This window comes from Arachis ipaensis, chromosome B06 (assembly GCF_000816755.2).
Source record: "Arachis ipaensis cultivar K30076 chromosome B06, Araip1.1, whole genome shotgun sequence".
In the NCBI taxonomy this organism is placed as follows: Eukaryota; Viridiplantae; Streptophyta; class Magnoliopsida; order Fabales; family Fabaceae; genus Arachis; species Arachis ipaensis.
In genome coordinates, this window is record NC_029790.2 from 13,157,132 (window position 1) to 13,167,413 (window position 10,282).

Genomic DNA, 10,282 nt, shown 5'->3' on the forward strand with positions numbered 1-10,282 from the left:
TATTAAATTATAAAAAAATATATTTTCAGTCAAGATAAAACTTAATTGTAGTTTAATATATTATTATCACATAGAAAAGACATTGAGCGTCTATGTGGTGGTGGTGGTGGTGGTGGTGGTGTTGTTTTAGTCTTGTTGTTGGTGGTGGGGTAGGTGACGGTGAGGTAGTGGTCGTAGGTAGTGTGGTTGGTTTTGTAGTCTTTTAGTTTAATTAATGATTTTTTTAGTGGTCAAGAATCTTTTGTATTTAGTGAGAGGTCTTTGGTTCAACATCCACACACACACAAAAATTTGGGGGTGGTGGTGGTGGTGGTGGTGGTGGTGGTTTGCATAAATTTGGGGAAGAAGGGATAGGGACATTTTGGTTCGAAGGACGTTTTAAAACAAATTGAAACTTTGGGGACCATTTTGGAGCAAAAAAAAGGCGAGGGACGAAAAAAAATTTCAGCCCCTACATTAGAGACCAAAATCATACTTAACCCTAATTAAAATTATGTTCCTAATACAACAACTATTCTAATCATACATATTAGAATAAAACCAATCAAATATTTCAACACTGTAAACGAATTATATATAAGCCTCATTTAAACATATCTCATTTACAGAACAAACGATTTGATTATCAACATATCTGATTTATATGCTCTGTGTCTACGTTCATAAGGGTATGTGTTTTATCTCAAATCGTTTATACGGTAAACAAAATAAGTAATATGACAAAAAAGGTAAATTATATTCAACTTACCTATTTTCGTAAATAAAATATTTAAAATACTTATTTAAAACAAATCCAGCATTGCATTATAGAAAGGTAATTTTAAAATTGAAAAACAAAAGATAAACAAAAGAATAAAGTACTGTTTTAATATAATTTCTTGAAACAAAACATTAGGCAAGTTTTATAATGACTTTTGGAGAGGGTATTGGTTCCCCTCTCTTAGAACCAGTCCATCAAATCCTTGGCCCAAAATCTAAATCCTACCAAGAAAGAAAGAATGCTGTGAAAATTATATTAAAATATACTTAAGTTTTTTAAATTTTGTCACGCTATACTCGAACCAGTGAAGTAACATGATTTTATTACATGAAGGGTATAACATTTGAAACTTCCAAGGATGTCCCGGCCAAAATACAAAGCTCCCAAAGATGTATGGAGGTAGCTGTAGCACGAGTGCACGACATGAAAGAAAATTTCAGGCTGCCATAACAAGGGTGCGGTGGAATTGAGGTGCATAGCAGATTAACTTGGCTGACAAACAGCAATTCGGAGTCACGCAGAGATAATTTGGCTGCCATTGAGACACTTCGATAGGCAACTCACAAACTAAACAATGTTCAATGAGTAGGTCAAGATACGTTGAATGGAGTTGTTTTCCCAAAGTTGTGGTTTCCGATAGTTTCCATGAAATTTTAACATGAAATGATCTCATGAATTTATTCATGCTTTTACAAAGATTAACCCTTGTGATCGGCAGCAGTTATGTGCAACAATGAACCCAGTCCAAAAATTTTGTTCCTGAAGCTACCGGTGCTATCTTTCAATCACACGCCTACTATTTTTAAATTCGCCAAAATCCTTCTCATCCATACCATATTTATTGAACTGTCCTGCGCTACGTCCCCTGTCTTCAAACCTCCGTGAATTTCGGTCACTACCTCGAGACCCTCTATCTTCAAACCTCCGTGAATTTCGGTCACTACCTTGAGACCCTCTACCATTACCAAACGACTTCCCTCTACCATTTCCGTAGGAAGTAGATTTATCAAAATCTTCAAATTTTTTCCAACTACGGTCATTTCCCTGTGAGCCTCTACCATTCCTATAAGAATGTTGGGACGACCCACCATAATCATCCCGGAACTTATTTTGACTGCGACCGCCAGTAGATCCAGACTTCCTGTATTCAGTAAAGCTCCTTTTCCCAGAATCAGGCCTAGTTCCTTTATTTGGTCTGGATGAATCATGTTTATTCCCTTTATTTTTTCTTGATGAATACACATCATTTAAGTCATCATCGTCATCAGAGAATAAACCACCAGCACCAACATCATCTTCATCAGAATCAGAACCAAAGCTTAATTTCTTAGTTGGACCTCTGCCCTTTCTTTTCTGGTTGGCACTATAAGCATGGCTAGATTTAAAATTGGAATGAATGGCCCGTTGTTCTGTATCCAAATCAAGTTCATCATCCTCAGAACCAGAGAATGGATCTCTCGATCTCATATTTCTTTTGGAACCTGTTCTGTTACGTGCATGCTTCTTATCATATGTGTCTTCAACATCATCTAAATCCGATGAGCCTTCGACTTCAGAAAAGTGATTTCTAGATGGTTGCACTCTTGTACTACTACTATGAGTTTTGGATTCTAGCTCATAGCTATCTATATCATCGTCATCTTCATCCTCAAAATCATCAAACCCTACTCCGGGTTTAAGAGCTCCAGGATTAGCATATTCTTCATCATGAGACCCCTGCACTCTGTTGTTTTTTCCGAAATCACCTTCCCACCCTCTATAATTTCCTTGTCGAGCAAGATTATCTGAAGGGAAATCTTCATCTATAGCTTTAGCATCTGCATACTCAAAAGCAGCAACATCTGCACCATCTGATTCGTTGTCATCAAAATCAAAATTCCAAGCATTGGAAACCTCTGGCCGGCTGACCTTATTGAACCTTGGCTTGGAACTGAGCTTGGTATCTTGCATTTGACTCTCCATAAATTCATCATGTGGCCGTTTGCACTCACAATGAAAACATACCACGTTTCTTCTGTAATTTAAGAAGTTGCACCTGCCAGAGAAAAGAAAAGCCAAACTCTATTTTAACAATATATGCTACATAGGACATATAGGCCTCGCATGATTTTTGTTAAGAAAAATTACACAAGCTATAAATAAAATGTCAAAAGAGATACAATCTGCTGGGTTTCTATGCAGTCAATCTTTCCAACACCATCAATATGGTCGCCCCTTGTGTGTGTGTGTGTGTGTGTGAGAGAGAGAGAGAGAGAGAGGCAGGCTCAAACTTACTGAGGACATTCCCATTCTCCTGGTAATAACTGTCTCTTTGGCCGCTTGGCATCACACTGTAAGCATATAGTATTCTTTGCAAAATTCATGAAATCGCACCTGAGAAGCGTCCAACAACTTCAGTCAACATTTACAACAGAAAAAAAATAACCTTTGTATGCTTCATGTTATTCCACATAATCACATCCAATTGATTCCTAGTCAAACTCTAATAGATTATATATCTTCAATTATCAAAACGAGAAGCGGAAGTAAACTATATAACCGATCAGCTTTAAGAATTCTGTCTGCATATACTACAAATCTACTATGATGCAAATCAGTGGCATGCCCAAAAAATGGAGTTCATATGGTTCACAGGGAGTTGGGGAGTATACCAAGCATAAGGAAAACATAAGAATATTTCAAACGGACAATTACCTTGAAACTTCTTAGGTGGTAAACTAAGTGTTCACTATTGCAAGAAAATTACAAAGATTAAGATAACTTACTTAGGACATAGCCAATCCCCCTTTTTCATCTCAACGTCATCCCTTCCAACACGTTTCTTTGGAGGAGGAGGAGGTTGTTTCACTTTTGGAGGAGGCTTTCTAATTACTGGAGGAGGGAGATTTGGATCAATAGGAACGGAGCTCAACTTAACAACCTCATGAAGCAATTTCCGAACCACAGTTTTGACAGACTTCTGCTTTAGAAGTGACTTATTTGTGACTGGTCCATTTACAGGATCAAAACCGAAAGACAGTAGGATCCGCATGACATCAAGAGTCCGTGCATCATCCTCTTTGTTTGTTAGCAGATATGCTCTATCACAGTTGTTTCTCAAACTGCAGGAACTACAGACCTGATATGAATGAATTTATCATAATCATAAATCATGAATATATACAATTTGTATCCATTTAGATGGCAACAAATTAGAATAATCATACTCACATCTCCTTCATCAAGGTGAGCATGCTTCCTTAGAAGTTTTGCAGAGAAAACCACCTTCTTGTCCACATTGGGGCAACCAAAACCAACCAAAACCTGAATATCTTGCCTTGACAAGGACCTGAAATCAATCACTTGGTTCAGCAATTGTGATTCAGAACCAACAACACCCCAGTACTAGTATATTATTTAACAAAACAGAGCACTATTAACTACTACATATAAATTGTGCTAAACAACACCCAACATTCTTGAAAATTGTCACTTCAAAGTCAATTTAATTACCCAAAAAGCCAACTTCACAGACAAGCACAAACAAACCTCAAGATGTCGAACCGGTCTTTCCCAAAATTGAGGCAAGCGTCATGAACGCTTTTGAAATCCTTAGTGAAATCAATATCCGAATCGTCAGCAACATCGCCCGGGGCATCGAACCCTACATCTTGGACCATTTTATCCTCGTCCTTCCTCCTGTGATCGAAGTAGTTCTGGTGCACCAAGCTCTCCATCAATTGGATCCATTCGGGCCAAGGGTGCACCAATTCTACCTCCTTCTTCACCTCCTCCAGATTCGTCGCCGCCACCGCCGGCTCGGCCGCAGCTGCATCCGCGGAATTAGGCTTTTCATCCTTAGCTGATTCTGAGCTGGGAGGAACGGCGTCGTTTAGAGGGGATTGAGGGTTCTTGGATTGGCGCCAGGCTCGAATGCGTTGCAGCGCTTGGTTCTTTTCGGAACGCTCTTTTTCGATGGCGTCGATTTGGTCGAAGACGAAGCTGAGGCGGGCGGAGAGAGTAGAGGGTTTAGGGTTAGGATCTTGGGAGGTTGAAAATGATTTTGTGAAAGTGAGAAGATGAGAGAGTGAAAAAGAAGAGGGTTTAGGGTTTAAGAGGCGTCTGGTTAGTAAAACAGAGAAAGGGCCATAAGCCATTAGAATGGAGTCTGAGTGTGTGTTGGTTTCAGTTAAGACTTAAGAGTCCTCACTCCTCAGTCACTCTGCAAACTAAACTCTTCATTCTGCAAGGATGCTTAAACCCTACATACATTTGGTGGGGTCTGAATATTTCTTGTTTTACAAACGTTTCTTTCTCTGAGGGTAAAAATGGTATTTTCCTTTAATTAATATATTTACAAGATAAAAATGTTTCCTGTTATCATCTCATAGAATCCTTCGGCAGAAAACAAGAATTAATGTTATCTTAGTGAATAATTAATGGTTCAGTAGTTATTATTTGCGTTTGTAATAAAAAAGAGTTAAATATTTTTGTTTATAATATATTACATAGTACATACTATATATAATATAACTGAATATAGGTGTGAAATTTTTTAAAAGGGAAGTGAATGTAAGTTAATCTTAGTTGATAATATTTAAATGGTATCATAATAATGCTGGCTCAACTAAAGAGAATTATTGCATTCATTTTCTGCCATTTTTAATCAACATTACTCATGGATCTGAACTACAGAGACCTTCATCTAATTTTCTTCTTTTATAAGGATCGGTGAATCGAATATCCTCCACGGTACTTTTTTGCCTGAATACATGGATTCCGATTTCTTTTGCAAACGGCTCGACTGGGAACTTTTCTCCTATAAAAAGAAAATGATCACTAGCGGTGCACGAAATCTCTGCATGATTCCATTCGTTTTCTGAAAGTGTCTCACCCAAGTCACATTGTATCATCTGTAGATCAAAGAGAAATATCTGTTCCATTTCAGTCCAGAATTCAGGAAAACCTTTCTTGCCATTTATGGTAATGTCGGGGCTTACGAAAACTGTGTTCTTATCCGTCAGGCCAATTGCAAGAAAGAGAGCTATGGCAGGGAACTTGTTGCGAAACCAGAAAGAAATTGATGCTCCTTTGCTGTGGTGCTCAAACCATGCTGGAATTCTTGACCCGGGCAAAGCAAACCTCGTGTTTCCGGCTTCATGCAGTTCCTATTAGTCATAATTCACAAATTTAGAAGCATAAATATACTCAGGGACAATCTGAATATCAATGATCCCAGCTAAAATCTAAAATAAAATAAGAAGGTAAAAACCCACGTACAGTTGAAGTTGATAGTTGAAAATTATTATATGACAATTTGTCAAATATGTCAAATCATCTAACGATTCTCAGTCATCAACTTCACATGAAGGCAGTAGCACGCGAGTTTTCACCAAATAAGAAAAGAAAAGCAACCTGATTCGTTAACATGCTCGTGCATGAGGAAGTCCAGGATTTGCAGCCTATTGCTGAGAAATGTTCCAAATTTGGTGGAATCCCTCTAATTTCCTTAAGATTTGGGCAATAGTCCACACTAAGCTTCCTCAGAAAGTGACATTCTTTGATGCATTCAGGAAGAAATGTGAAATCATTGCCTCGTAGGTCTAGTTCTTTCACATTAGCAAACCATGCAAGACCTAGAGGGAAAAAATCATCTGACAGATTGCAGCGTGAGATACTTAGATATTCTACATTTGAAGACACCATTGAGCTCACTGTTTCTTCACCCTCTATCGATAGCCGCTCGTTCTCAAGTGGTGTGACTGTAATCATAACCAGTTCAGGCATCATGACAATGGCACTTGGTATCTTACAATATTTATTTTCATTCAAAGTCAACTGCTGCAGCCGAGAAAACTTCTGAAACGAAAGTGGCAAAGCTTTTATTCCAGTGTGCTCCAAATGAAGTCCTGTTATCTTTTCCATTTTTTCTAGTATTTCAGGAAAATTCTCAAGACTTGAGCACCCTGAAAGTCTGAGTTCTTCAAGAGAAGGCAAGTTGATGCACGGAAAACTTGTAAGCTTACCGCAACGATAAGCACTCAAACTTTTAAGTTGTTTCAGGAAACCAACTGAATTGTGGACTGAAATTAAATTCTCACAATGCTCAAATGACAACTTTTGTAGATTTGGAAGACCAGATATATCAGGTAGCTGTGTTAAATATTTATTGTTGTCGAAATTCAAAACTTTTAGGGTTGCAAACTTCTGCACAAGAAAAAGAATAGAAAAATCAAGAAAGAAGAACCAAATGAATAATCTCAAGTGAATTGATCAACATACAAAATCAGAGAAATGAGTTTATTACCGTTGCCTTCAATAAGCTAGCCAAATAGAGCGATAAGAAGCAACTATTCGGTAACTTGAATATGGAAAGTTTCTTTGGATGAAAATTAGATGGTAAGCATTCAGAAGGATATCTCCACCATTCCAGAACTCTTAAACTATTTGGAAAATGTGTGGGACCTTCAGAAAAATGACCATTTTTTATAATGAGTGTTTTGAGATTTTTCATCTTCTTGAATGCCTTCCCATCCCATTCTACTTTTTCTTCTTCTTCATCCTCGGTTGAGGGAAAATTCAGATGAATGATTTCTATTTCGCTAGTTCCCTTTCAACACAAAAAACCACGAATTAACCACAATATATATAGAACTACTTCAACACACTTTCTTAAAGAAACCTACAAACTGTAAACGGAAGGAAACAACTATGAATTAGTACTAGTGATAAAGGATTGGAAACAATGAAAAACAACCATCCACATCAATCTTACTCACTTGATTGTCTTCCAAAACTTGAACTATATCTTCATGCCACCATAACCTGCTACGTTTCCCAAGCACTTTTGGTGACTCCTGTCGGACAAGTTCTTTACCCATGTGCTCTATCAGGTCATGTAATGTGATCTCACCAAGCTCTTGAATCTTTATGAGAGATTTTTCAACCAAAACACCAATATGATATTTCATACAGGCACCATGATGAGCATGAAGTATATCTTCAACTTCTGCTAATGCATATCCTCTAAAGCAACAAGCAATGTCAAGAAAAACACTCTGCTCTTCTTCCTCCAAAGCATCAAAACTTACTTTAAGTATCTCATGGATGTTCTTATTAGGAATTCTTTCATATTGATTTATTGCAGATTTCCATTCTCCGATACTTTTTCCAAACATGTTGGAACCTATTACTTCTAAAGCCAACGGAAGTCCATGAGCATAAGTCACTGCATGGTTCAAAACATCCACATAACTTGGACTGACATCAATGGTTTTAAAAGCCTTCCAACTAAGCAATTCAACAGCATCTGCATAATTTAAGCCTTCCAACTCATATGATCTTTCAACCCCATGACATGCGAGCAAATGTGTGTCCCGCGTCGTAATGATGACTCTGCTGCCAGGACCAAACCAGTCAGGATTTCCAGCAAGAGCTTGCAATTGCTCCTGTCTGTCGACATCATCCAAAATCAGAAGTATCTTCTTTCGCTGGAGCCTATGGTGTATTATTGAAATTCCTTGTTGAACACTGGTTGATTTAAATTTATTCTCACCTAATAATTCTGAAAGAAGGATATTCTGAAGATGTACCAATCCATGTTTACTTGAACTTTCTCTCACCCTTTGAAGAAAACACAAACCTTCAAAATGATCCGCAATGCAGTTATATACAGCTAGAGCAAGTGTGGTCTTACCTATTCCACCAATTCCATGGATCCCAATCATACGGACTCCATCATTAGATCCAACCTCCAGAAGGGAATTTACTTGCACCACCTTGGACTCCAGTCCAACCGGGTAATCAGCAACCGGCAAAACGCCTCGTCTAATATTTCTCGAGACGACTTCCACAATCTTTCCAATAAACTTGTACTCATATTCATCCCTATTCAACAATCAACATGACACCCTTGTGTTAAGCCATACAAAATCATGACCATGTTGACACATAACATACTCAATAATCAGTAATCACAATTCTAAATTTAACAAGGTGATTGCTGTAGTGTCTAAAAGTCTCTATCTAACTAAAAAAAATTAAAAATAAATATTTAATTTTAAAAGTATAAAAATAAATAATCATTAAATATTTAAAATTTGCTATAAAAGATAAGTTAGGCACAAAAGGATTGGAAACTAAGGTGTATATTTCAACATGAATTTTAAGATGTTGGTTCATTTTTAATATTGAAATAATTATAAAGACTTTTCAATCAACTAAGTTTAATTTAACAGTTGTTACTAAATACGCCTAGTAGATAAGGTATGGGTTTTGCGAGGAAAAACAGAGTAAAGATTAAGAAAAAAGAAAAATTTTAAAAATTAATGTTATACTTTTTTAAAGTTTATATTTAAATGTGTTAACATAGTTTAGTACAATGAACATAAATTATCATAGATAACTGTGTTGGAGTACTTGGAAAGCAAGAATCGGTGTGCTTTTGAGAAGATAATAAGCCCGGCACCAGAGATAGTGAAAGAAGCCAGCAATTTAGTACATGAACTCGTGAGCCATATCTGATAGATGCGCTAATTTTTTTTACTCTTACTTTACTCTTCTTTAAACTCTTACTCTTTCGGTCTTGTTGATAAATGGGAACATTTTTGTTTTATATTAATAAAATAACATTTTTCTTTGGAAAAAAAAACTATATAATTTACCGTTTAACAATTAGACAAATAAAAAAGGAGAGGAGAATACAGAATACATACCCTTGTTTGAAATGCCAACCGGACAAGTTAGCAGCTTGATGAAGAGCATTCCTCCAATTATGCACAATGTCCAAATTATCCTTGAACCTTTCCTCATGCGTAGCGAGAGCTTCACCATAAGTCCCTCTCTGATGCCTCACATCACTAGGATCCACGCCATAGAAAACCGGCAAAACCAACCTACCCTTGGACTTGACACAGTTGATGATGGTGGCAAGTTCATCCAAGCAAAAAGAGGAAGATGCATAGTTTGCAGAGAAGACAAGGATAGCAATCCTGGATTCTTGGATTGCCTTGAGAAGAGAGGGTGTGATCTCGTGCCCTCTTTGAAGGTCCTGATCGTCTATGAAGGTGCGGATTCCCCTGTGAGAGAGTGCACTGTAGAGATGACCGGTGAAACCATGGCGAGTATCGGTGCCCCTGAAACTGATGAAAACATCATAGGTCCATCCATAGCTGAAGGAAGAAAAGGAACAAGACAAGCTAGTTGATCCACCACTCATTGTCGAGAACTAGCAGCGTTGTGTGATGCTGATATACAAAGTAAAAGCTAGGAGAAATTCGTGGCAGTGGAAATGATAAAATTGTGGAAGATTAGGAAAATAATAGAGGAAGAATTTTATGGATTATTGATTGAGTGAATTGTATTGAAGTGAAGTTTAATAGGAAAGAAGAATAGAAAGTGAATTCAGCCTTCAGCAGAGATAGAGACGGGAATTGGGATTAAACACATGTTCCAATAATTATATATACTACGGTTTATATTTAAATTTGATATATTAAATTAAAAATAATAATTTATAATCATAAATTTTTTGAGTTTAGTATA

The 10,282-nt window shown here is 37.1% G+C and overlaps 2 protein-coding genes across 6 annotated transcripts; both read right to left on the reverse strand.

Moving 5' to 3' along the window:
* LOC107645898 lies at positions 993-5,008 on the reverse strand. 2 transcript variants are annotated; one of them, XM_016350039.2, is made up of 6 exons: positions 4,289-5,007; positions 3,971-4,088; positions 3,526-3,878; positions 3,035-3,133; positions 1,720-2,795; positions 993-1,674 (listed from the first exon to the last, which is right to left on the reverse strand). In XM_016350039.2, exons 1-6 carry the CDS (start codon positions 4,894-4,896, stop codon positions 1,535-1,537), a joined length of 2,394 nt encoding a protein of 797 aa, XP_016205525.1. In that variant the 5' UTR covers positions 4,897-5,007; the 3' UTR covers positions 993-1,534. The 2 variants fall into 2 exon arrangements, with proteins under 2 accessions (XP_016205525.1, XP_016205524.1); XM_016350038.2 differs by having other exon boundaries at positions 993-2,795; positions 4,289-5,008.
* On the reverse strand, positions 5,128-10,173 carry LOC107645897 (TMV resistance protein N-like). 4 transcript variants are annotated; one of them, XM_016350035.2, is made up of 6 exons: positions 9,454-10,173; positions 7,519-8,626; positions 7,047-7,349; positions 6,155-6,946; positions 5,430-5,907; positions 5,128-5,357 (listed from the first exon to the last, which is right to left on the reverse strand). In XM_016350035.2, exons 1-6 carry the CDS (start codon positions 9,954-9,956, stop codon positions 5,347-5,349), a joined length of 3,195 nt encoding a protein of 1,064 aa, XP_016205521.1. In that variant the 5' UTR covers positions 9,957-10,173; the 3' UTR covers positions 5,128-5,346. The 4 variants fall into 4 exon arrangements, with proteins under 4 accessions (XP_016205521.1, XP_016205523.1, XP_016205522.1 ...); XM_016350037.2 differs by lacking the exon at positions 5,128-5,357 and having other exon boundaries at positions 5,363-5,652; positions 5,740-5,907; XM_016350036.2 differs by lacking the exon at positions 5,128-5,357 and having other exon boundaries at positions 5,363-5,907; positions 6,155-6,342; positions 6,376-6,946; positions 9,454-10,172.

What these genes read in the sequence shown, in the direction of transcription:
- LOC107645898 (XM_016350038.2), bottom strand. Translation starts at nt 4,896, where the DNA reads ATGGCTTATGGCCCTTTCTCTGTTTTACTAACCAGACGCCTCTTAAAC. An exon ending in CTCACCTTGATGAAGGAGAT is followed by an intron (nt 3,879 to 3,970) that starts GTGAGTATGATT and finishes CATTCATATCAG; the next exon opens with GTCTGTAGTTCCTGCAGTTT. An exon ending in GGGGATTGGCTATGTCCTAA is followed by an intron (nt 3,134 to 3,525) that starts GTAAGTTATCTT and finishes GACGCTTCTCAG; the next exon opens with GTGCGATTTCATGAATTTTG.
- LOC107645897 (XM_016350034.2), bottom strand. Translation starts at nt 9,956, where the DNA reads ATGAGTGGTGGATCAACTAGCTTGTCTTGTTCCTTTTCTTCCTTCAGC. An exon ending in AAGTTTTGGAAGACAATCAA is followed by an intron (nt 7,350 to 7,518) that starts GTGAGTAAGATT and finishes TTGTGTTGAAAG; the next exon opens with GGAACTAGCGAAATAGAAAT. An exon ending in CGAGCATGTTAACGAATCAG is followed by an intron (nt 5,908 to 6,154) that starts GTTGCTTTTCTT and finishes TATGACTAATAG; the next exon opens with GAACTGCATGAAGCCGGAAA.